This window comes from Moschus berezovskii, chromosome 10 (assembly GCF_049115385.1).
Source record: "Moschus berezovskii isolate FMDL1 chromosome 10, NW_MosBer_1.0, whole genome shotgun sequence".
Lineage (NCBI taxonomy): Eukaryota > Metazoa > Chordata > Mammalia > Artiodactyla > Moschidae > Moschus > Moschus berezovskii.
The window spans coordinates 80,445,764-80,473,560 of NC_142469.1; the positions used below are offsets into that span (position 1 = coordinate 80,445,764).

Consider the following 27,797-nt stretch of genomic DNA (forward strand, 5'->3'; position numbering starts at 1 on the left):
ATTCATGGATAACCCAAGTCTTGTCAACAGGACAGAAAAGAAAAGAAATGGGCTTTGAGCAGAAACAACTTTTCCTGGTGTTTGTCATAACTGTTAGTTTGTCTTCAGACACTGCAATATAAAAATAATCTTTTAGTTTTCATATGAACGTTGGGATCTCAGCAAATGTTAGGTCCTCTGACATATTATTTTATTATCATCTTGTTTTAGAATCGTTTTGCAACTTGTTGAAATTCTTTGTAATTAAAGCCCAAATCAGAGAACCAACACATATCTCAAAACTATGAGCTGCAACTCCAGAGAGCCACATGTTTTTATTTTTTAATTATCAAGTACATTCACAAGACAGAAAAAACAGGCTGGTGCAAGGGTGACTCAGGCTGCCTGGGTCCAGCTGTACCTGAAGCAGAGACACATGCATCCAGAACAGGGAAGCTTGGTGCTATCAGAACACACTTCTGCGCTTATTGCCAAGGGCCCGAGCAGTTACCACTGCCACTCATCACTTCACCAGTGACCCCCCAGCCCCAAGTTCAACACAGTGGGGGCATGTTTAGCAATTTTCATACTTCTACAACAAGTGCAGGGGAAGAGTCAAATATATTTTTACTAGAAGATTTTTCGCATTGGGTATACATCTGGGCAAAATTTACACCTCAGTGCCCAACACTGTTTTTCTCACTACTTATATTAATGGAATCAGTTGTCTAATTCGGTAAATAAGTTTTCTAATTTTATATTAGTCTTGACCTTCTTGAGGTTAAATATTTATTGACAGACTTACAGTCACACAGTTGAAAAAAAAGAGCCAAGTAAAAAACAAAGAGATGAAATTTCCTATTTTATAACCTCACACTTCAAAATACATAGTCAAATATGACACAGTTACTTTGGAACTAAAGAAATAAATAATGCAATGTAAAAATTTAAAAACAAGTGTTAACACTAAAATAAATATTAAAACAATTTAAGTCTACAAATCACTTACATGCTTCAACATGAAATGCCTTTTTTAAAAAGTAAAAAAATATTTGGAAACTATTGCCAGTCTAACCAAAAGTCACTTTTAGTTTATGTGTATCAAGTTATACATACAATTCATTCAAAACAAACACATTTGTTACCTTTAATGCCTTTCTTATTTGGAACATTTTGAATACACAAAATCCTGAAGCTGCTTATCTTTATTTTAAATAAAGTTAAGTTTCAACAGCATATATTTCAATTCTGAGCGTAACATCGCTCATATAACCACATTACAGATATAATAATATTAAATGATTACTTAACAGACATTCTAGCAATACCAACACTTTTTCTTCGTACTTGTTGAGTAGCAATTATAGTTCTTCTTTATTGATTTTCCAACAATGGTAATGCAATTTTGATGCAATTACTAATAAACACAAGTGCCAATATTTTGATCAACAACAAACACAATGGTTTGTAACAAGCTCAAAAGGCCACATTTATTTTTCCACCCATACCTTGCTTCTGATTTTTCTAGATTCTTTCATAGGGATAAAACGTAGTAGATCCTTTCTTCCTGGCCATCTGAAATTTCTAAACTCTGAAGAGAAATTCCATTTGGTTTAATTTGTCATTTCCTTTCTATATATTTGGTTCTTTCCCTCTTCATTCTTCAACTCTTTACTAGGAGAAAAATGATACACAATGTACTAAATGAACTTAATGTCTTCTGACTACAGTAATCTTGGCATGCCCAGGCAACAGCACGGGTAATGAAGTGTGCAACACACACAAACACACACACACACACACAACCAGAAGACCAAAATGCTGATTTGTCATCTTGAACAGACTCCTAGTTTAACTTTTAGAATTAAATTCTAGCTTGCCTCTTGAACAAACTGTGAAAGTCTTTTAGTATCATCAGCAGTTGCTTAAGGCCTGCTCCAGCACTGATCAGTTAATTTAAGCAAGAAAGAAATACATTTCTCAAATATATACAATAAGCATTGCAAACCCTGGGTAACTTCCAAAATGAAGCGCAGGCAATCAGAGTTTATGAAATTCTTCACTCACTGGAAAAAAACTGTCAAGGATGCTGCTTCAGGGTTAGTGACTGGAAAACATATAGGCCATTTTATTAAACAGTATTCTTTCATTTAGTCTATGACTGTGTCTACTTTCAGAAGTGGGTTAACAATATAGTTTTTCCAATAAATCCCCAAAATGGCATGTGTCATTTTTGACTGAGCGAGATAGAGATGGTTAACTATATATCTACATGCAGCTTTGAACTAAAACAAATTATACTATTAATAAAAATCAAGAACCAATGGGCAGATGAAACAAGAAGTTGCTTCTTTAGAGGCCATGTGGTAAGTATACCACGATTAGAGGGTGATAAACGAGGGACTGAACATGAAATTTTTTAATGCAATTGTTCATGTATCAGTGATGAATATCTGGGCTTACACAAAATTGTTTTGTCTTCCCTCTAAGTAGAAATGGCTTAAACATTTGGTTGCTCTCAGGAAACAAACTTCAATCTAAGAATGATGGCCAACTGCTTAGGTGTGGTCAATCCCATTGATCACTCCTGAGAAAAGCAGAGGCTAGAGCATTATGCTGGAAAAAAGGAGGCGCTAATAACCATTGCCGAACCCTAACCAGAAGGGTTAGGGAACATCTGTGCCTTTAAGGTCAGGCCCAATTTTTTATTTTTTTAAATTTATTTTATTGAAACATAGTTGATTTACTATGTTGTGTTAATTTCTGCTGTACAGTAAAGTGGTTCAGTTATACATAAATATATATATAATTTTTCATATTCTTTTCCATTATAGTTTATGGCCCAATCTTAAATAAATGGCTCTACTATCCTTTCATGTGAAAAATATTTACACGAGGGGGAAAAATTCTTTGTCAGTCCTTGTTTCTTGATTTTAAATTTGCTAAATTAGCACTATGTATAGAAGCCCTTTTCCTATTTGGAACCAGTCGGTTGTTCCATGTACAGTTTCTTGACTCACTGGAAAAGGCTCTGATGCTGGGAAAGGTTGGGGGCGGGAGGAGAAGGGGACAACCGAGAATGAGATGGCTGGATGGCATCACTGACTCTGTGGACATGGGTTTGAGTGAACTCCGGGAGTTGGTGATGGACAGGGAGGCCTGGCGTGCTGTGATTCATGGGGTCGCGGAGAGTCGGACACGACTGAGCGACTGAACTGAACTGAATAGAAGCCCTGAAATGTTTCCAGTGAACATGCTCATGAATGCAACTGAGGTAGAGTTTGAAATGGTGCAGGTATGGTGTGCCAAGGTACAATCTCACCAGGGGCGAAAAAGGGTATCATTCTGTCCTGGTGGGTATACGGATACAGTATGTAAGGCTTGCCTCAGATTAGGGTCTGATAAAAAGGGGAAAGAGGCTCAAATGGATGCTGAGCACAAGTCACCCAGAGACCCTATAAGCATCTGTAAGGAACAGTGAGAGAGGTAAAGGCTCTCAGAGGGGTAACGAGGCAAAACAGAGTGAGAGGAGGAGTTTATGATACTGGCAGGACAAAAGCGAGGAAGGAAAACAGAAAAGGGAAGTGGAGAGGAGAACGGCTGGAAATGAGTAAGCTGGATGCTGCAGAAGATGGGACAAGACTGCACGGTGAGAAATAAACAGAGGAGCCAGGAAGACCCTCAGCGGATGGAACCTGAGGAGAAACTGAACTAGAATAGGCTAAAGCAGGCAGTGAAGACAGCGCATTTATGGGAAATGACTCAGATTAAGAGGAGGGAGGAACACGGAACACAGAATGTCAAAGACTGTGAAACGGAGCAAGGGGACAGAATAAAAGGAAAGGGAGAAGAGATAGCCAGCTGCACACCCTGGACAAGCAACAGGGCACCAGCAAGGGGGCCTCAGCAGCGTGATGGGGCTGCCGACAGCACAGGGAGCGACTGGAAGGCGGTGGAGGCCTGCTGCCGAGGGAGCAGATGTCATCTCACCAAGACATGGGAGTGAACGCGAACCCGGGCTTTCTCTGCGTATCTCCTCATAAAGGAACCCCATAACGTAACAGAGAAGGGATAGCGACAAAGTGAGGGCCTTTGGGATGATTTGGGAGAATGGCACTGAAACATGTATATTATCATATGTGAAACGAATCGCCAGTTCAGGGTCAGTGCATGTTACAGGATGCTCGGGGCTGGTGTGCGGGGATGACCCAGAGGGAGGATAACGGGAGGAGGGAGGTGGGAGGGAGGTTCAGGAGGGGGAACTCATGTACACCCGGGGCAGATTCATGTCAGTGTATGGCAAAACCAACCAATATAATATTGTAAAATAATTAGCTTCCAATAAAAAATTAAAAAAAATTTAAAAAAAAAAAGGCAAATCATATGAAAAGAGACAGGGAGATTTCATGGCAGGGTTTTAAAAATGAATATGAAACCAGGTCAGTGTTTGTGTGTATGTTATGAAAAATAAGATTCATAAAAATACTGCACCCTATTCCACAAGAAACTCAATCCAGTGAGTATTCCCCAAAGGTTTGCTGTGTGGCTCGACACCAGGAGAATTACTGGGGGGAGAAAATGTGAGCATATTATAGTCCCTGCCTTGGAGTACTGGGTTAAACCCAAATAGACTTTTTTGCCAACCCAATATTACCATTTAATCAGAGTTAAAAGACAAAGCATTGTGTATCAGAAATAACTCTGAACTCAGAGCCAGAAGATCGACTCCTAGTTCAGGCACTTTTAAACTCTAGATCTGAGACCTTAATTTCTTTAAATGTGGAAAGAAAGGGCTGTATTAGAAAATTTCTGAAATTATTTTTGTTTCAAAAGAAATGATCAAGTAGTATATATAACAAAATATGCTGAGTAGAAAAATCAGAAAATATACACAGTAAGATGAAGGATAAAAAATCACTACAGTTCCATCATTTAGAGATAACTACTCACATTTGTTGACATATATTGTTCCATATTTTATGTATGTTATATAAAAATTATTTTACAATCATTTTTAACTTACAATTTATCATCTTTCATTTTTAACTTACAAATTTATCAATCCATGTCTATGAAAATACTTCTATAATATTCTTACTACTGTAATATTAACATGGTGTTCTATTTCATAACCAACCCTTTATTCATAGAAATTGATTTTTTTCCCTTCCATTTTGAAAACTTGAAGGAGTAGCCTTTTAATTAAATCTATACATATAAACTTAAATACTTTCCTACAGTAAATTCCTGGAGGTAGAACTGTCAGGTCAAAATATATGAACGATTTGAAAATTTAAGAAAAAAGTATACCTTACAAAGGATTATTTTAATACTATTACCAGCAGTATATGAGAAAACCCGCTTCCCCACACTCTCATCAACACAAGGCTGTGTAAGTCTGAAGCTTGCTGCCATTTCATTGAAGGAAAAATACCATCTCATTTACTGATTTACTTTCTATTACTTTGATCACTGGAACTGGACATATTTCAGATTTTCACTGATATATATATATCAGTGAAATATATCTCCCTTTAAGAATGTTCTATGTATCCTATGGGTCAGTTCTCCTGTTGATAATCTTTTCCCTGTTGATTTTTTACAGTTTTATATGCTGAGGATATTAACCCTTTGTCATATATTTTGTGAAATTCTTCCTGATCCCAGATCACTGGTTGTTTACAGCTTCTGCTTATGCATTTTTTCTCTTTGACATAAATGATTTTAAAGGTTTTGTTATTTAGATCTAAAAACCTGTTTCAAAATATGTTTTCTAATTCTGATATCAATAATAAAAAGTCATTCCTTAACACTCAATGATCCTACAATTATTGATTTATAAGCTTTCTGTATGATGAGAAAAGTAATGTGATAGAGCTTAACATTTCACTTTTAGTAGCCAAATTTCTCTTCCACTAATAGAGAAAAGAGAGGTCACCTTCTTTAGAAGGTCCTTTCCTGTCCTTCTTCCTCTCTCACCAGAAAACATCATCATTTTGTCCCACTTGCCTCTCTCAGTGGAAAAACTAGTTCTGCCTTCTTGTCTCAAATTCTCCTCTTTAGCTATTCCCCTTATCCTATACGTTGACCGGCTCATCTCAAGGGTCTCTTGGCTCTGGGTTTATAAATATTCTTGTAATTCCCTCCGATATAAAGATTTTCTCTATATCCTGTGTTTCCTACTAGCTACTGCTCAGCCTTTTCTTTCAAGTCCAACGTTTGGGAGAAGTGGCCTCTTCTGACAGGTCTTCTCCCCATGGGCTGGAGACAATCTGACTCACGTTCCAGGATTCTCATTCAAAACCTTCCTCTCCCAGGCCACAGCCTCTTGGCTGCCAAACCCAAAGGCATTTTTCAGTCCCTGTTTGCTTCTGCTCTGACATGTGTCCTTGTTGACTATGCCTTTCCTAAACCTTCCTGTGGACTCCGTGACGTGACTCTCTCCCGATTTCCTCTCACCTCGATGAGGGTGGCGTTCCGGCTGGTTTGCTCTGTCTTCTTCCCCTGTGTGTCCATGACATGTCCTCGGTCCTCCTGGCTCTGTTCTCTGCCCCCTCAGAACTGCAGGAGGGGAAGAGTGGAGACAAGGAGCTAGTGAGAAAGCTTCTGCAAACAGCTCAAACGGGGCTCTGATTCAACAAAGTGGCAGTGGGAATAAAAAGGGTAGATAAATGGGAGGATCTGAGAGAAAAATATTCAGCAGAACACATGAGTGGTTATATATGTGTCTGGGAAGCAGGGAGTTGCTGAAAATAATGTAGAGATTACAAACCTTAGCTGGTTGGGCTCCTTTTTCTACTGTATGAAGGGACAAAAATAAAACCTACTTCTCTCAGAAAAATATTAGCTGCCTTGGAAAAGCCAGAAAATTTATGAAATTGTGTGTGTGTGTAAAAGTGCAGGAGATCCCTTAGTGACAAAGAAGGGATGAAGAAGTTTACGTAAAGAAAACAGTGATATCCCAACCTGTGAGATGGGAATGCAGTGTTTCAAATGGTTTCGTATTAACAGTAACATAGAAGGCGAATATTTTATGGATGTATATAAGTGAAGTCGCTCAGTTGTGTCCGACTCTTTTTGCGATCCCACGGACTGTAGCCTACCAGGCTCCTCAGTCCATGGAATCTTCCAGGCAAGAGTACTGGAGTAGGTTGCCATTTCCTTCTCCAGGGGATCTTCCCAACTCAGGGATCGAACCCGGGTCTCCTGCACTGCAGGCAGATGCTTTACTGTCTGAGCCACCAGGGAAGCCCTATGGATGTATATATAGTAATGTAAATTATGTTAGAGAAAAGAAAATACAGAAATCATGAAAAAAGGGAAATTCAAAGAATGGAAGGCAGTGTCTCCTCTCTAGGATGTCCAGGAATGGTGGTTGACATCGTGAAAGAAAGTGAAGGTGAAAGTCACTTAGTCGTGTCTGACTCTTTGCAGCCCCATGGGATGTAGTCCATGGAATTCTCCAGGCTAGAATACTGGAGTGGGCAGACTTTCCCTTCTCCAGGGGATATTCCCAACCCAGGGATCGAACCAGATGCATTGCAGGCAGATTCTTTACCAATTGAGCTATCAGGGAAGATATCATGACAGAGCCCAAAAAATGGTACGAGAATTTCAAAATGAGGCAATGAAGAGGATTGAACAGTGACTGCTGTGGACTGAATTGTGTCTTCAGGTTGAAGCCCCCAAAGTTAATACATCTTACAAAGGAGGTCGGGCCTTTAAAGAAGTAATTAGAGTTATAAGAGGTCATAAGGGTGAGGCCCTAAGCCACAGGATGGTGTCCTTATAAACAGAGGAAGAGACACCAGAGAGCTCTTTCTCTCCACACACACACACAGAGGAAAGGTGGCCTCCTGCAAGCCAGGAAGAGAGGACTCACCAGCACTCAGCCCTGTTGGAACCTTGATCTTGAATTCCCAGCCTTCAGAACTATGAGAAAATACATCTTCATTGTTAAAGCCACCAAGTCTCTGGTACTGTTACAGCAGCCAGAGAAATCTATAGGGAGACGTGTAAGTAAAGGGCTTCTTGGGAGGCACAGTGGTAAAGAATCCACCTGCCAATGCAGGAGGATGTGGGTTTGACCCCTGGGTCAGGAAGACCCCCTGGAGGAGGGCATAGTGACCACTCCAGTACTCTTGCCTGGAAAATTCCATGGACAGACGAACCTAGTGGGCTATGATCCTTGGGGTCACAAAGAGTCAGACACGACTGAGCACACACATAAGTAAATGAAGTGAAGTCAGAAGACTGAGAAGGAAAAGATGAGAAGTCACAAAGATGAAAGAACAAATAGAGCACATTTAGAAAGTAGGAAAACGAGAAGACAGAAAGGAAAGGTGGAGCTCTGACCCAAAAGCACTGACAGCTTACTATCTTCAGGGAACCTACACTCTAGCATCATAGAAAAAACTGAAATGTCTGTGATGCCAGGGTGATAAGGAGAATGAGGGAAGCAGCCCAGGAATGACACAACAGGGCTCGGTAAACTGGAGAGTGGATGACTCATCTCAGGGAGGCAACCACTACCCCAGTACCAGGGGAGGGGAGCCCTGGAAGAAGTGGAGCTGTGGTCCAGAGATTCAAAAGAAATATGACACATACATTTTTGTGAAACACAGTGGACCTGGACTGTATCTTGCTAGCAGTTGTTTTTCTGTTTTTTAAATATTATTTTAAAAATTGTTTAAAACATTTTTTTAAATATTGTTGCTCTGTGCATTTCCCGACCCCACTTTGTTCCAGTCATAGGGTACCCTGCTGGCTTCCGGGTATTCCAGGCACCTCCATGCAATTGTGCCTTAGCTTCTGCACCTCTTCTGATTTTTTTTTCTTTTTTGTTCACCTTGCCTCTACACGGTTTTTAAAACTTAAATGCTCTTATATCTTTGGCTTTTCCTGACCACTGCAGAAAAATCAGACTGAGTGATCCTTTCCACCTTTTTTTCCTTATAATGTACATACAATCTAACAGCGAGCTGCCCTGAAAAATACAACATTTGGACTCCTGCTTGCCTCCAAGATGGAGTAACATGGACCAAGTAAGCTGCTCACCGAAAACAACCACAAATATTGGATAAAACATATGAAACCATTTTCAAGACATTGAACCACAGGCAACAAAAGAAAGTGATAATCAAGAAATGGATAATAAATGAGATCAGCCCTCTGATCGCCTAGCTTACTGCCTTGAGAGTTTCCAGGGTACAGCACAGGGAGATGAAAATGGTGTGGAATGTGGCGGACTCCCTGAGTGAGGGCTAGGAGTCTGAGGAGACCAGGAAGGCTTGAGTTCACAGACTGCCAGAGAGGAGAGAGTGGGAGAAAGTGAAGACTTGCAAGGGTCCCCCATGAATATTCAGCAGAGTATAGGTGAACGTATACATCTGAGGACATGTCCTGAGGCCAGGGACAGGACCTACTTCCATCAGCCAGGATGGAAAACCTCACAACTCAGAAAGCATGAGGTAGCATATCTAAAAGGGATTTTTATCAGTGGTGAGGAATAAACAGTTCAAGACTAAACACTGTCCAAGTTCCACCTAACAAATCTAGCTAAAAAGAAGCACAACTTAAACGCAAAATTATCAGAAATAAAGATCAGAGTGCAAATCAGTGAAACAGAAAATAGATAAACAATAAAGAGAAATCAATGGAAAAAAAGCTTGTTATTTTCAAAAAAATTCATAAATCATTTGCCAGGCCGACTGGGGAAACCAGAGTAAAGAAATAAATTATCACACCAGGAATTAAAGAGGCAACATTATTACAGATTCTATTCATATTAAAAAAATAATAAGGGGATATTATGAATATGTCAATAAATTCAACCACTTGCATGAAATGGAGAAGTTTGGTGCAAGACACAGATTATCAATGCCTATATAAGAAGAAAAGAAAAGGCAGAGGAGCCAGAAATCAAATTGCCAACATTCACTGGATTATAGAGAAAGCAAGGGAATTTCAGATAAACATCTACTTTTGCTTCATTGACTAAAGCTTCTGACTGTGGATCACAACAAATTTTGGAAAATCTTAAAAGAGATGGGAATACTAGACCACCTTACTTGTCTCCTGAGAAACCTGGATGCAGGTCAAGAAGCAACAGTTAGAACTGGACATGGAACAATGGACTGGTTCAAAATTGGGAAAGGAGTACATCAAGGCTGTATATTGTCACCCTGCTTATTTAATTTGTATGCAGAGTACAATCATGTGAATTGCCAGGCTGGATGAATCACAAACTGGAATCAAGATTGCTGGGAGAAGATATGCAGATGGTATCACTCTAATGACAGAAAGTGAAGAGGAACTAAAGAGTCTCTTGAGGGTGAAAGAGGAGAGTGAAAAACTGGCTCAAAACTCAACGTGCAAAAAACTAAGATCATGGCATCCAGTCCCATCACTTCATGGCAAATAGAAAGGGAAAAAGTGGAAGCAGTGACAGATTTTATCTTCTTGGGCTCCAAAATCACTGTGGATGGTGACTGCAGTCATGAAATTAAAAGATGTTTGCTTCTTAGAAGAAAAGCTATGACAAACCTAGACAGTGTATTAAAAAGCAGAGATATCACTTTGCTAATAAAGGTCTATACAGTCAAAGCTATGGTTTTTCCTGTAGTCATGTATGGATATAAGAGTTGAGTTGGACCATAAAGAAGGATGAGCACCATAGAATTGATGCGTTTGAATTGTGGTGCTGGGACTCTTGAGAGTCCCTTGGACTGCAAGGAGATCAAACCAGTCAATCCTAAGGGAAATCAACCCTGAATATTCATTGGAAGGACTGGTGTTGAAGCTGAAGCTCTACTACCTTGGCCACTTGATGTGAAGAGCCTACTCACTGGAAAAGATCATGATGCTGGGAAAGACTGAGGGCAGGAGAAGAGGACAACAGAAGATGAGATGGTTGGCCAGCATCACTGACTCAAAGGACATGAGTTTGAACAAACTCTAGGAGACAGGGAAGCCTGGGGTGCTGTAGTCCATGCATCCACAAAGAGTTGGACATGACTTAGCAACTAAACAACAACAATATAAGAAATATATAACCTTAATGGCCATACTTGCATTAGACACATTGAACCTGTAGTTAAAAATCTTCTACTCCAGGCCCTGATAGCTTTACTAGTAAGTCTACTCAACATCTGAAGAAGAAAGAGTTACATCAGCAAAAACAGTGGTGGAAGGACTTCTGAAAAATTTCTCCTCCAAATAAGTTGTGGGAAAACTGGCAAAAATGTTTTTTTAAAATTTAACTTTTTAAAATTTTGGAAATTAGCCGATAGCTTGTAGTAGCCTAGAGAATGCTTATTCAAGAATGGTTGACACTTGGTAAGAATTAATTTCTTCTCATGAAAAGAAGAAGAAATTGGAGGAGTTTGGAATGTGATGATTATAAAGATGGAAAAATATATAGTGGAGAGATTGAATAATCAGAGTTAACACTTATGACCATGTTATATTAAGAAGAGATTTCATTTATTCATTCAGTTCACATATGAGTGTTGACAAATAAAGGCCTTTAATATTACTGATCATCTGAATTAAATTCTCTCTGATCAAAGCTGTTAATGAAGTAAAAATATTTTATGTTACAAAAGAAACCCCCAAACTCAATATAAATATGTTAGCAACTAGGGAACACTAATATTATTTAAGAATTAAAACGTATTTGTAGAAGCGTCATAAAAAACTCTGACTTGGGCAGCAGATAAACACATCACAGACGCATGAGATACAAAAGGTAAAAGTTTAAGACTTTCAAGAAAAAGGCTTAAAATTAACCTATACAATTTCTTCTTAGTATCAAGAGTGTAGCTTTAACTAAAATGTGTAAAGATTGTTTGCACAGAAGTGACTGACATTTCTTAAAAAAAAATTTAAAAGTATAAATGAGACAAGAAATTCAAGTAGAAAGTGGTGAGAGGCAGTCCTATGTGGCTCATTTACATAGCCTGGTCAATCAGCTAATAAGCACATGTTAGGAACTGAATGGCAAAAGTGCAAAGAAACAAAAAAAAATTAGCTTCTATCCATTTACTTGGGTACAATGGACTCATTTAAGTAAATTAGAGAAATAAAGAAATGACTTAGTTACATACTGGGCTATAGCATTTCCATCTTCAAGTCGCCTACAGTTTTGAAATCATGAGAAATGTATCTTAATTCATCCTTACTTCTAAGAAATTATGAGTATAGGGAAAGCCCAAAGGCCTTAGATGAACCTGAGCACTGAGACATAACTGAACTTCTCATGAAGATTTATTTTCAGAAGCTTGTTAAGTACTCTGTGTTCAAAAAGAGAAGCCTAGCTACCCTGACATGCTGGGATGCTTTCTGAGGCTTTTTTGGATTTTCATCTGGAGAGCATTGTGTGGCATCTTCGCATCATCTGAAGATATGTATCCAAAGTGATTAGAGTGAGGACAGAATCTTTCATTCACATCTTAAGTAAAAGTTCTAAAGTATTTTATAAAACATGTTCAAAGAGAGCACTGTTCCCATAATGTATTCAAATATGGTCACTTCTGGTTGTTGAAACAGAGTTTTTGTCTGTACTGATCCAGCATATTTTTTCATATGTGCGATCTGTCACTGAGTATACACACCTCAGAGTCAGTTATTATCTCATCAACTATTATGTAAACTTTCAATTATTCAGAGATTGGAACTGAAAACATACCTTGCAGACACAATAAAAAAGAAAAAAACTGAAAGACCTGGAACATGTGTTTGTGTCATGTGACAGGCAGAGTGAAAGTATGGGGAGAACACAGATTAGGAAACAGAGGATCTGTGTTCTGGGACCGGGTCTGCCTCTTCCTACCTCTCAGGTCGTGTTTCTCCTCATGCAGAGGAGGGGTAAGAGCAAGGGTCTGCATGGAAATGCGGAGACTCAAATGTGATGATGAGGGACTGTGCTCTGAAGCAACACAGGGCTTCATATATGATATATAATGATATATAGTCCTAGATGGGCTTCCCAGGCGGTGCTGGGGGTAAAGACCCTGCCTGCCAATGCAGGAGGAATCCAAGTCGCTTCAGTCATATCTGACTCTGTGTGACCCCACGGACTACAGCCCAGCAGGCTCCTCTGTCCATGAGATTTCCCAGGCAAGAAATACCCACTGGAGTGGGTATAGCAGGGTTAACCTGAATAAATGTTTTCCTGAAGGACACTCAGTAGGGATTCCCTGTGTGTATGTGTGTGGAAGCACGTACCCAGATGTGCGAATGGTGATGTGGGATGGGAGGGCATGGCAGATACCCGAGCTGTTCAAGGTTGTTACGTTCAGATGACAGTTTGCTGGTGATGTATGAATATGAAGTTTCGGCTTCAAATTAGGTACAATATGATCTGCAGTGATAAAAACTGAGACGTACTTTGCAAAGGTTTTCAATATTTTTTTGAAGTAAAAGAGATTTTCCATTTATGTATTAAGTAATGTATTAATAGCAAGTATCAAAAAAATACAAAAACTTCCTAGAGATTTTTAAAAATTAAACACTTTAAAAACTGCTCAAATACTTAAGGCATTTGTAAGAAATATACAAGGATAATGTCCCAGGTATTAGCCTTTATACATTAATGCCTGCAAACGGGTGTTTCGTAACTTTTGTAGTGTGGAGTTATGAACAGAGAAATGGAGAAATTGTCCTTAAAAGAAACACCAACTATTTATCACTGCAAATTATTTAGGAGGAAGAGCTGCTTACTGTGCCATAGACTCTGAGTTTAGTCTGAAATCCTGGGACTTGAATGACTGCTGTGAAAGAAAAACAAAGAGTAAGTCACAAATCACAGAAGACAACACTGGCAATATTCACACGCTGAAAACCCACTAACTCCTGAATGAGTGGAGACCAGGCCTGTTCAGAACACAAGTGTCCATCAGCGTAACGTATTCACTCCCATAGAAAACCAAGGAAACAGCTCTTCAGATTGGTTAAGCACTCTTTGTAAACAAAGTGAGCTTTTAGGTGTGTGTCAAAAAGAGTCAGTTGTGAATCTACCTAAATTAAGTCAGAAATGCTGTGTTATATTACTTAAGTCATGCGTTTACCTTTCATCATTGCGTCTTTCCTTTGTAATCTTCCCACTATACTCTATATTTTCATGAAGCCACACACTGAACTATGTGTAAAATTCTGAATCTGCAAGCTCTTTAAATCTTTTACAAACTTTGCTCAGTCCGTTTTATTAATGGCACCTCCATGAGGAAATCAAATATGCACTTTGAGTGGTGCCAGATTACACACAGAGAGTTAGTTAGAGGGTTCCTCTATGCTTGTCTGTTCTTAGTTGCTCAGTATCCGACTCTTTGTGACCCCATTAACTGTAGCCTGCCATGCGCCTCTGTCCATGGAATTCTCCAGGTAAGAATACTAGAGTGTGTAGCCATTCACTTCTTCAGGGGACCTTCCTGATCCAGGGATTGAAGCCGGGTCTCCTGCATTGCAGGCAGATTCTTTACCACCTGAGCCACCAGGGAAGCCCCATTCCAAATCAAAGTATACTGTGGGAACAATGGTGTTTGATATGAGACAGTATTTTAGAAATCAATTCAATGTTGGCATAAAACAGACTTGGAAATTTTTTAGAGATAATTACATGTTATGGAAATGAGCTACTTAAACTTCACGTAGAAAATACAAATGTTACTGTGTTAAAGCTTTGAACTACATATGAATGAAAGAGATATACCATAACTATCTAATTAAATTCTTAAAAGTCCAGAAAACAAATAAACAAAAAAATGAAGTAAAAGGAAAGGAGTAAAATTTTCTGTTTCAGTCTTAACTTCTTTGAGTAACTACTGCTTTCCCAGTCTTATCTCTACTGAAACTTGCTTTGCCTTTTTAGATTTCCTCCTTCACAATCAGATTTCAGCAAGATTTGGCACTGAGCACCTTTAAACAAGTATTACTTTTCTTATCATAAAGATTTCAAGAGGATTTTGTACTTTTCTGGACCATAATTATGTGATATTATTGCTGGCTATATAGCTTTAAATCAAGCACGCAATAAAAACAAGAGTTAAAGGACAAGGAGACAGTGGTGAAAGGTGGATGTTGTAGTGTTTTAAAGAACATCAAAAGAACCAAATTTTATTTTTCTCAACTGTTTGAAGATAATCTGACTCAGTTAAAATGTGTTTGGGGAAAAAAGGTGCAAGTACACAGAAAATTTAAATTCAAGGAGAAATGAAGATTGCAGAATAGTCTACCTGCCCTCAAGCCAACCCATCAAGAAGAAAACTATCAAAACCTCTCAGAAAGTATCAATTATAACCTAATTTTTTCAGTTTTTTCTCAGGCTTATGGAATAAATTCCAAACAGTGCAATCAAATTCATGGTAAGATGTGTCTTTTACATGGTCTAAGTATTACTTCTATCTCTTTGGCCAATGCAAGAGTAACATCTTAAATAAATGTACATATATACAGTCGTCCCTTAGTATCTGAGGGGGATTGGTTTCAGGACACTCCACCCCCCAGATACCAAAATCAACAGATCCTAAAAGTGCCTTATATAATGGTGTAGTATTTGCATATAACCTAACAACCTCCTGTATACTTAAACTCATCTCTAGATTACTTCTAAATACCTAATATAATATAAATGCTATGTAAATAGTTGTAAATACAATATAAATGCTAAGTAAATGGGTGCCAGTGTGGCAAATTCATTTTGCTTTTATGGGACTTTCTGGAATTTTTTCTCATGTAATTGTGAACCATGATTGGTTGACTCTCTAGTTGCAGAACCTGTGGGTAAGGAAGGCTGACTGTGTGTGTGAAATGTTGTAAAACCAGAGGATTAAAAAACAAACAAACAAACCCAGTCATGGCTCTAATCAGAATTTGAGTCTACTCCAGAGGTTGAGGGCAGAGCAGTCAGGCTGAATTGTCCATCACTGCTGAGTCAGTGTCACTTTTCCTTGTGTGCTGAGACCCTGACAAAAGAGAAACAATATACGGCCACAGGCAGGTCTCAGCAAACCTGTGTTTAATAGACTCTTCATATGAAACGGGTGCTGTGATGTCCTCAGAAATCTGTCTTAAGCAGGTTAAGCACTGTCCTTGCCCTGTTTCCCACTGTATTACTGCATTACTATAGTGGGCACATCCAGGTCCTTTTCTCATGATGCAGAGGTTGTTTTAACCTGGGTTCAAATTCCATGAACCACAAATTAGTAGGGGATCCACATTACAAAGTTTTAACACTTATTTGTAAAAGGACACTTATTTAATTAGGACCAAAACTTCACTTCTAAGCACCTTTACTCACTCCTTCCTTGGTCTCAGCAGCAGCGCGCCATATGGGTAGTTACTCATGGAGGCAGAAGGAGGGGGAAGAAGGAGGTGTCTCTGTGAGCTGTTTTGTTTCACTTTGTCTTGAAACAAAAAGCCCCTAAGGCTATGAGACAATCAGCCCATAAGCACCCTCCACCATCAAGGCCAAGGAGCATGACTGCCCTTCTTTCCCTCCTGTCCACTCACAACTCTCAGCTGTTTGGGGGCTTAATTTCCTCTACATGTATACCCTTGATATGGAGAGGAGGGGATGCACAGAGGAAGATGAGCAAAGCAGAGGAGATGAATGAAAGGATCAGAATCTGTAGACTCTTGCTTCCCAGACCATCCTGATTTCTAGTGATGCTCGTAAATTTAGATGCAGTGAGACAAACATGAAAGGAATGATTAATGGAATGATTTTGAGTGCCTCCCTTGATTACATGGAGATTTACCAAAGAGAAGAAACTCATAAATAACTGTGTAAAAGAGAAAAAGGCCATGCAAACAACTCACCCAAATATTTCTATAAACTTGAAGAATGAATGTAAAATTGGGTAGATATTTGATCAATGTTTGTTGTAGTAGCACACCAGCTTTAAATAAGGCAAATTTATGATACAATATAGCTTTATTTTTATGTGCTGTTTATATACCTCCTGATAGCTACCTTTTCTAAAGAATTAATAACAGCAATTTCTTTTTATATTCACTTTGTAGGAATTTTTTTTTAAAAGAGGATAAAAGCCCAACAAATAGGGTGTTGGTTAAATTATAATCTTGATTCTGTCCTTAACTCTATGTGGCCCAAGGAAGCCACTTAACTTCTCAGGAGGTCTGTTTTCTACTTGAAAAAGTACAGAAGGTGCTCAGAATAAAAGCATGAACTATCATAGCACCATTCTTGCATTTTACAGATGAGGAAATGGAGGCCCAGAGTCACCAAGATTATAGAAGTAGTCTGAAGGTTATAATCCTGTATTCAAGCTGATTTAATAGCTTAGTTTAACAGTTGAGCTCTTTTTCAATACAATTTTGTTTGAAAACCTCACATACAAACACTTAAAACGCCTAGAATTTCTCTAGGTGAATTGAGGTTTGGAGGCCAGGCAAACCTTGCCTCTCTAGATCAACTTCCCAGAGACCAGAGGAACAGGGCTCTACAGAGAAGAGTTCACAAACTGCTAGATTAGACAAGCTCTTTCAGGTTTTCTCTACTGCTAAAGTTGTGTTTGGATGGGGGGCATAATTTTATGATTTTAAATATTCATATAAGTTTGCTGTTGATTCTTTGATTTTAGGATTTATTATTGGTTCTATGAGCTGTATTTGACACTAAATCTTCCAATTATGCTTTTGCTTAAGGACAAAATATTCCTTTGCATTAAGATGTAGTTTCTAGAAATATGTTGCTATTTAGTCACTAAGTCATGTCTGTCTCTTTTACGATCCCATGGACTGTAGCCCACCAGGCTGCTCTGTTCAAGGGATTTTCCAGGCCAGAATACTGGAGTGGGTTGCCATTTCCTTCTTCAGGGGATCTTTCCAACCCAGGGATCAAACCCAGGTCTGCTACCTTGGCAGGCAGATTCTTTACCACTGAGCCACCAGGGAAGCCCCTTCTAGAAGTATACTAAAACAAAAAGTGAAAGCCTTCATCTTGATTCATAATTTGTAGTTTTAGATACTAATTATGCCAGGTAGGAACAACAAATATTGAGTTGGTCAAAAAGTTTGGGCTTTTCTGTAAGATGTTATGCTGAATACTTAACAGAACGCCACTCTAGGGGCAAGGAGTGTGATACACACCTTGGAGATGCAAAGCTAAGCAGGTTCTAATAGCTTACACTCTAACAGGGAAAGGCATGGAGATAAGCACTGAGGCAGAGGGAGATCCACACTGTGATAAAGAGAAAAGAAATGTGCAGCTATAAGGGAACAGAAGCCCTGAATTGCAACTGGAGGCTTCAGAGGAGGATTCTCAGAGGAGGAAACATTTAGCTAACTCCTAAGGAATAAATTGAAACTGTGATCATTGGAGTGGTGCAAAAACTATATACAGTTGGAGAAACTGAGGTTAGCAGAGGTTGGCGGCTTTGTGTGTGCAAGGCAGTGTACTCAAGGAGGATGATTTGGGAGATGAGGAAAAACTGGTCAGAAGGTCTATTCAAACGTTGAAGGATGAGAGCTAGATTAAAATGTATGAGATTTGGACTTTAAAGGCAAATAGAGCACCAGCTAAGATTTCTGAGCTGATAAATCACATGACTCGACTTCTATATGTATGGCATTTAGAAAGATGGTAACGATAACCCTGTATATGAGACAGCAAAAGAGACACAGGTGTATAGAATAGTCTTTTGGACTCCGTGGGACAGGTGAGGGTGGGATGATTTGGGAGAATGGCATTGAAACATGTATATTATCATATGTGAAATGAATCACTGGTCCAGGTTCGACGCATGATACAGGATGCTCGGGGCTGGTGCACGGGGATGACCCAGAGGGAGAATAAGGGGAGGAGGGAGGTGGGGGGGAGTTCAAGAAGGGGGGTGAACACATGTACACCTGGGGTGGATTCATGTCAACGTATGGCAAAACCAACCAATATAATATTGTAAAGTAATTAGCCTCCAATTAAAAAAAAATATTTTCCCCCTTAAATAAAAAAAAAATAAATTAATTAAAAAAAAACACAACCCTCTAATTGCTAATAAAAAAAGAGGAACAGAAAATAGTGTACTTCTGGTAGGCAGGTGAACAGTGCAGTAAAGACTGGGGCATGGGAGCTGGCGACCTCCCCAGGCAGGGCTTGGGGCTATTTCACAGTCATCCTTCCCAGGCCCCTCTCCTGCAGTGTGCACTTTAAAATAACTGGCGCCTCTTCACGCTTCCTAGCCTTTGTCCCTTCCTTCCGTATACTCCTGTGTTCCCATGGATTCAACCCATATGTTTATGCCAGTGACTTCCAAACCAATATCCTGAACCTCAATCTCCAATTTTCTTCAAAATGATTTGGCAGTTTCATTGGTTTTCAGCAAATTTTGCAAATACAGTGGTTTTTCTGGAAATACGCTTGGAACCATGTATCAGAACTATCTCGCCGATCTGAGCTCTCCGCCAGTCTCGCTGCCCTGGCTGCCGCGCAGGGACGAACACACTGTGCCTCTCACAGTGAAGCCCCTTTTGTTCTCACACATAGAGGTGGTCACCCTAGAAACTTAGCTTGTTCCTTTTCCTTCAGATGGATTTTGTCACCACATCCTACTTTCTCATTATGTTTGGTTTGGACTGCTACAACAGCTTCTCTTGGTCTTATACAGTACTGCTTTTATTTTTCTTCTTCTAGTCTCTAACCTTCTAGAATGAGTTTTTGAAAGAACTGACTTGATCATGCCATCTGCCACGTTTTAAATCTTTCAGTGGCTCACTAGTGCCTTCAGGATCAAATCCAGCTCCTGAACATGCCATATAAGGATCTTCTTGATCCTGTCCCCTTATGCAGGTTCAGCTCTACCTGTTTTTAACTCTGTAGCCTAGGCTCCAGCCATGATGAAATATTTGTGACAGCCTGTGTGCCATGCCTTAGTATTTGTTCAGTCTGCCTGGAATGCCCTTCCTCCCATAAAACTCAATTTAGAAATCAGCCCCACTGGAAAGCATTTCCTGACCTCATTAGGCTTAGGTCAGGGCCAGTTCTACTTATTTTCCTGCATATTACATATACAAATTTATCAAAACACTTAGACTGCTATGCTGCAAAAATCCCTGACGTGCGACTATTTGTTCTTTCGAGAGAGAGAACTCCTTACTTAAAGGTGAAGGTAGATGACAATTCCACTGACACACTGGAGGAGAGAGGAAAAATTGGGCTTTCAAAAATGCATTTGGTTTTGGGCATATTGGACCAGAGATTCCAGAATGATATCTATGTGAATGAATCTGCAGGTGAGAATACTGGAGTAGTAGGCCTTCCCTTCTCCAGGGGATCTTCCTGGCGATACTCCAATACAAATTAAAAGTTTACTTAAAAAATAAAAAAATAAAACATTTTGTTCCAGGAAAAAAAAAAGAAAACTATTTGAAATTATAGAGGTAGAGGATAATCCAGAAAGAAATCTTAGAGAAAAAAAGATGGAGCATATATACCTTCATGAAGGCTTGTATGATGGTATCAAGCAAAGTTAGAGAATGAGAGAGAAACAGGGGAGAGGTAAGCGCACTGTTACAAACATTAAGGAAACAAAAAAGCAGAGGTGTTAATGACCCAGGAGGCTGGCCTCTGCATTTCTTTACATGGCCTGTAAACTGCTGAAAATGATCCCTCCCTCCATTCTGCGCTTTATCCCGAGTCTCTTTCCCTTGTGACCAGCTGGTTTTTCAGTTTCTCTGAGGAGCACTTTTGACCACTTGAGGGCTTCTGCACAAGCTGCTTCTAATGCCTCAAATGTATCCTCCTGGCCTCCCTGCCTCCGCCCTTCACAAACACTAACCCATCTACTTCTCACCACAAGGCCTCACAGCTTCCCTTCAGTCCTTTCACTGCTTATGTTTAGTTCTATGACTCATTAATTACAGTTACTTTCACTCGTCAGGCTGTAAGCTCTGTAAGGTGAGGGGCCTCTTCTGTTTAATTCACCACTACGCTACCCAGACTAGATTCTTCCACAGGTCCATGGGACAACAGCAGGCATCCAATGTATGTGTGTTAAATGAATAAACAACAAAGACACCACAGGGGTGGAGGGATGAGGATGCAGATCACTGGTTGAGTGAAGGCCAGAAGAACGTGGGAGGGGAACATGACCCAAAATACAAGTGGAGAGTCGGCCGGAGAAAGGAGGGTACATCTTTCTCTGAGATCTGAAAGCTGCTAGAGAAGGAAGGGGAAGTAACAGAAACACAGAGAAAGCACAAAGTCAGCCTGTTTTAAGAGTCTGAGGAGTTATTTTGACCAGGCTCTGTAAAGAATGGGGTAGGGGGTCAGTCAGGAAGAACAAAAAGACGATCAAGACCACGGGCCTCACTCAGGCTGGGAATTAAATACGACACAGAGATAACCACCACAGTTAGGTGCTTTTCTTTAGCAGTGATGAGATTCCAGAGTAGAAGTGAAAGAAATGGACAACTGGTTTACTCTCAGGGCTGGGGACTGGGAAGACCTGTATGCCAAGTCACACACCCGAAGAGCCATTTATGTGTATGACATCAAACTGCTAAATGACTGCTGCTTTCATCTATTTTCTGGTGGTTTAAGAGCTGCTTTGGGGAAAGTGAAAACTGACGGCAGGGGCTTCCCTGGTGGCTCAGTGGTAAAGAATCCACCTGCCAATGCAGGAGACACTGGTTCGATCCCTGGTCCAGGAAGAGCCCACATGCTGTGACACAACTAAGTCTCTGCGCCACAAGTAGTGAGCCTGTGCTCTACAGTCTGGAAGCCGCAACTGCTGAGCGCCTATGTTGCAACTACTAAAGCCCAAGTGCCTAGAGCCCGTGCTCTGCAACAAGAGAACCCAAGCAATGAGAAGCCCATACACCACAAGCAGAGAAAAACCCCCTCTCACTGCAACTGGAGAAAAAATTCGAGAAGCAAAGAAGACCCAGCACAGCCAAAACTAAATAAAAGTTAATTAAAAAACCAAAAAATAGAAACCAATGGCAGATAACCAAGAAGGCAGGAAACATCAGAATGCCACCTATTCCCTCTTAAAAAAAATTCTGCAAACTAAAGAATCATTTGAGTTAGCCACTGCCTCTTTGGGGACTGAACTATTTCCTAGGTGAGTGATGTGGGAAGGAAACCGGGAGACTGAGGGAGACATGGCAATTTCATCAAGTCCACTGCAGCCCTCTGCACATTGCTGACCATCTGCTCATGAGCAACATCATCAATGCTGATGTTCAACAGGGTCAGGTCCGATTTGGAAGATTAATACATCTCAGGACAGCCACTCCTCTTTATCTGATCCTTCATTCAATAAGCATTTATTGAATACCTGCTTTGTGCGAGATGCTGGGAATTCAATTTTAAATGAGACACAGTCCCTGCCTTCAAGGTACTTTTAGTTCTTTTATTTACACCCAAAAGGGAAGACAAGAATAGAAGACAAAAGTCATACACATGAGCCATGCTGGAGTTGTAGGTTACATTTTCCCGTTTGCCCCTATGCCTGACCTTTTCTGTCTCCATCTTTACTATAAAGATTAACAGGTTTTATAAAATGACTATGTACTTTTAGCGTCTTCCCTGGTGCTCAGTGGTAAAAGAATCAGCCTGCAATGCAGGAGATGCTGGAGAGATGGGTTTGATCCCTGGGAGAAGGGCATAGCAAGCCTCTTTAGTATTCTTGCCTGGAAAATCCCATGGACAGAGGAGCCTACAGTTCATGGGGTTGCAAAGAGTCTGAAGCAACTGAGCTCGTACTTTTAATAAAGTTTCAAAATGCAGCTAATCCTCATTATTTGTGGATCCCTATTTGCAAATTTTCCTCCTCGCTAAAATTTACTTGTAATCTCCAAATCAACCTGTGTGGCGCTTCTGCAGTTGAATACATGCACTGGTGCAGAGTGGTGACACGTGTGAGCTGCCCAGTGCATGTGTTCCAGATGAGGGAGGAACATTAGAACCCCTGATGCCTTGGCATGTTTCTAACGCTATGACTTATTGTGTCAGTTCTCATGCAGAAAACAAGTGTCCTTTTCCTGACCTATTTAGTGACATGGTTTTCACATTTTTGTGCTTTTTGTTGGTGATTCTGCCGTTTTAAAGGAACCCTAAGCCTATTGTTGAAGTGCTGACCCAGGTGACTAAGTGCAAGATGGCTGAGGTGCCTCACAGATAAAGCTTGTGTGCTAGTTAGGCTTTGTTCAGGTGCAAGTTGTACTCCATGAGTTCAATTTTAAGGACTAGACTATATTAGATAAAGTGTTTTTAGACCGACATACCTATGAAACAAGGCTATGTATTGGTGGATTGATAAAAATCTTGTGACCAGAGGCTCTCAAGAACCTAATCCTGTATTTCCTCTAGGAGCTCTGGTTTGCTACTGCTACTGCTGCTGCTAAGTCACTTCAATTGTGTCCGACTGTGTGTGACCCCAAAGATGGAAGCCCAACAGGCTCCCCCGTCCCTGGGATTCTCCAGGCAAGAACACTGGAGTGTGTTGCCATTTCCTTCTCCAATGCATGAAAGTGAAAAGTGAAAGTGAAGTCGCTCAGTCGTGTCCGACTCTTAGTGACCCCACGGACTGCAGCCTACCGGGCTCCTCCATCCATGGGATTTTCTAGGCAAGAGTACTGGAGTGGCTTGCCATTGGAGCTCTGGTTTAGAATTTAGTAATTCAGTGTTCATGGTGGATTTATAAAACATAAGCACTGTAAATGAGGAGAACTAACTGTGTAGTTTCCAGCATGGCTTCTGTGCACCCACCAGATTATTTTATTAGTCCAGTTGATACCTTTCATAATCTTATTCCTTGACAAATATGAAGTTTTGGGGATCTCTGTCTCAATCAAATCATAATCGTTCATTGAGAATATCCTGTATGTACAGTACTAAGATGGGGACTTTGGGAGGAATACAAATGTTGGAAAGTTGATTCCTGTTAGTTTCACATGGCTGTGTGTAAGGGCTTATAGATGCCTTCTATTCAGTCAGGTTAACTGGAAGTTTATACCCCGAGGTCAAAGAGCCTGAAGTAGATAGATACGTTATTCCTCCAATGAGGCTGGAAGGACATTCTCTAGCAAAATTCCGTAACTCTGTGACTACAAAGGAGCCTTCAGAAATGTAAAGGATTATCTTGCAAAGATTAGCACAATCAGGGTAGAGTTTCTGGGCACTGGTGGTTTTACACAAGTGCCCAAGGAGATTCTGAAGCCTAGCAGTTTGAGAACTATTACTCTAGCATATATCAAACCAGTAATTTGCAGGGGTTGGAGAGTTCAGGACTAATTCCTGACTTGTGTGTATGAAGCTGACTTGGCTTAGCAGCCAGAGTGAAGAGGAACTAAAAAGCCTTTTGATGAAAGTGAAAGAGGAGAGTAAAAAGTTGGCTTAAAGCTCACCATTCAGAAAACTAAGATCATGGCATCTGGTCCCATCACTTCATGGGAAATAGATGGGGAAACAGTGGAAAGAGTGGTAGACTTTATTTTTTTGGGCTCCAAAATCACTGCAGATGGTGATTGCAGCCATGAGATTAAAAGACGCTTACTCCTTGGAAGGAAAGTTATGACCAACCTAGACAGCATATTAAAAAGCAGAGACATTACTTTGCCAGCAAAGGTCCGTCTAGTCAAGGCTATGGTTTTTCCCGTGGTCATGTATGGATGTGAGAGTTGGACTGTGAAGAAGGCTGAGCACCAAAGAATTGATGCTTTTGAACTGTGGTGCTGGAGAAGACTCTTGAGAGTCCCTTGGACTGCAAGGAGATCCAACCAGTTCATTCTAAAGGAGACCAGTCCTGGGTGTTCATTGGGACTGATGCTGAAGCTGAAACTGCAATACTTTGGCCACCTCATGCGATGAGCTGACTCACTGGAAAAGACCCTGATGCTGGGAGGGATTGGGGGCGGGAGAAGACGGGGACGACAGAGGATGAGATGGCTGGATGGCATCACCGACTTGATGGACATGAGTTTGGGTAAACTCCGGGAGTTGGTGATGCACAGGGAGGCCTGGCGTGCTGTGATTCATGGGGTTGCAAAGAGTCAAACACAACTGAGCGACTGAACTGAACTGAACTGAAGCATAGATTGCTGTGATCTCTATGGTCTCCTCCCTTTCTTGCCTTCTTCCCTTCCTCTAGTTGGAATCTCAATTCTTACCAGCACTATCCATCAAGGAGTTAAAGTTCCCTCCCAACAAGCAACATTACACAGACATAGTAACTATCAGGCTCATAATTTATTGAGGGCAAATATACGTATAAATTACTTGGCACTAAGGAAGTAGGTGATAAATGTGGTAAGAGACAAACAATATGCTACAAGATTATGGGAGAAAATGAGATTTCTCTGAACAAATGGAGGTTCCAGCTGGCCTTTCTGCAGCTCAGTCTTATTCTTCTTCCTCATTATCTCAGTATGTGTACCTATGCATATGTGTTCGTGTTAGTTTAAACACAATTGCTTGGTGATGCTGCTTTTAAATTTGTTCTTTTGTTGTCTTCTCTAACCATGTATACCCAAGCAAAAATGACACTTTTTTTTTTTGACATTTATAATGTACACATTTATTGGCTGTAGCAGACTAAATAAATATACATGGTATTTGAGGTAATTACAAAAGTTGTGATAAAAAATGTGACCTATATAATAAGATGATTCACATGGAAAAATTCAATTTGAAGTGCAATTTAGACCTATACCTGCGAGTGAGTTTAAGGACAGGGCAATATAAAGATTTCATGGTCTTGTTTATCAGGCTTGTTTTCTACTGTGATCTTGGGATCGAAACTGCTTTTCGGTCAGTGATTCTGCAAGTTAGTGGGAGAGAGCATTTTTTTTACAAGGGAGATGCCAACCTTTGCAGGTTGATCAAACACCCTCTCTCCTTTGTGGGAGATACAGCAATGGGTAGGAGGGTGCTGTTTAAACACACCCAAAGTAACAGGGAAGCAGAAACAGAAGTAAAAGAAAGAAAAGACTCATCAAGTGCAAAAACGTTTAGTAAGAGAGTGATAAAAAACAAATCTGTTCCAATATGTTCAGAGGGCTTTCATTGTACACATGGTTTGTGAGAATAAAAAAAGACATTCAAATAGAAAAAGACTCTTCCCTTTTTATGTCAACTGGAGAACCATGTTAAAATCAGGAACAACCACAATCACGTTATTGGGATTGCTAAGTAGTAACAAGAACAATGCTTTTGTGTGTGTTTAGTCAAGTCGGACTCTTTGTGACCCCATAGACTACAGCCCTCCAGGCTTCTTTGTCCATGAAATTCTCCTGGCAAGAACACTGAAGCAGGGTAGCTCTTTCCTTCTCCAGGGGATCTTCCTGACCCAAGGATGGAACCTGGGTCTCCTGCACTGCAGGCAGAATCTTTACCGTATGAGGAGGAGGAGAGGGCAACAATAAGAACATTAGCAAATAGTTAATTTTCCGCAGTTTATGTAAAGATTAGCATTCAGCCAAGTTTCTTAAGCAGAGGAAATTAATGATAGTCAACTGAAATCTAAATTTAATTGACACAATTTATACATATTCATCGCACTAAGCCTCACATACCTGGATACATCTTTATGTGAAGCTGTTGTTTTTAAGTTGTGTAGTATGTAACTCCAACAACACTACTTACATACTTGCAGGCAGTGGGAAAATAAAAGCAAAGTTTCCTTATCAAGATCTTAAATACAGAATTGTAATTTGAGGAAAAACACACATAACCATATGTATACAAAATATATATATTTCTATTAAAACAGAACAGTTGCTTTCAGCTGTGGGGTGTGGGTGGGATAATTTTGATCCCCACGGAAAATGTCTGGAAGACATTTTTGATTGTCACAACTGGAGAGGGTTAGTTCTTCTGGCATCTAAAGGGTAGAGGCCAAGAAGGCTGCTCAACATCCTACAATACACAACACATTCCCTCTGAACAAAGAATTATCTGGCTCCAAATGCCAACGGTGCCAAGGCTGAGGAACACTAGAGTGCCTGACAAAACAAGAGGAGAGCAGAGTTAGGGTATCAGAGAACTTCCAAAACAAAGGTCACACTGACTGTCAAGTCAGAAGACAGGGGGAGTGATAACAATCAATTCCACCACTATCTGAAGGGCAATTTACAACTTGGTATGACTGGTGGGAAGTTCTCCCAATGACATCTTTCAAAATTTAGATCTGTAAAAGATTATAAGAGGGATGTTACGGTTAACTTTTGAAAATATCATCATGGAGAGCAAATACTGTATTATGCTATCAAACAGACCTTAAAGTCACTGTCAGAGAATGTGTGGGCCAAGAAGAACATTGGACATTCACCCAGTACAGCATCACGTATTTTATACTTTTATGTGTCTCATCTTTCAAAGATTAGAATATAAACTTGCCTTCTCAGAATCATGAAAGAGTCCTTCAAATACTTATCAATGGTTTATTGAAACAATTATAAAGACTTTATCGAGAATTTATATTATTCTCTAAGTTTTCATGGAAGATTTGTATAAGAAAATGAGATATGATGGAGGATGGGCTCAGAGACTCAAACTAGTTGAATAATCAGTGGGTTGCTACACTGCAAAACAACTTTGCCCTTATATTGTTTTGTATACATTTTAAGTGATGGGAGTTAGTTCAGTTCAGTTGCTCAGTCGTGTCCGACTCTCCGTGACCCCATGAATCACAGCACGCCAGGCCTCCCTATCCATCACCAACTCCCGGAGTTCACTCAAACTCATGTCCACAGAGTCGGTGATGCCATCCAGACATCTCATTCTCGGTCGTCCCCTTCTCCTCCCGCCCCCAACCTTTCCCAGCATGAGTCTTTTCCAGTGAGTCAACTCGTCACAT

General features: G+C 40.1%; 1 protein-coding gene across 9 annotated transcripts in view; it reads right to left on the bottom strand.

Annotated features, from left to right (window-relative positions):
• Positions 1-265: 265 nt before the first annotated feature.
• The window catches only part of AHI1 (Abelson helper integration site 1), a 228,815-nt gene continuing 201,283 nt past the window's right edge, over positions 266-27,797 (bottom strand). The window contains exons 25-27 of one of the 9 annotated variants that reach the window (XM_088840772.1): positions 13,702-13,748; positions 6,439-6,540; positions 266-1,653 (exon numbers count right to left, since the gene is read on the bottom strand). In XM_088840772.1, the coding sequence (XP_088696898.1) occupies positions 1,593-1,653; positions 6,439-6,540; positions 13,702-13,748 (210 nt within the window). In that variant the 3' untranslated portion in view covers positions 266-1,592. The other 8 variants (XM_088840771.1, XM_055433713.2, XR_016038443.1 and 5 more) reach the window with 8 other exon arrangements.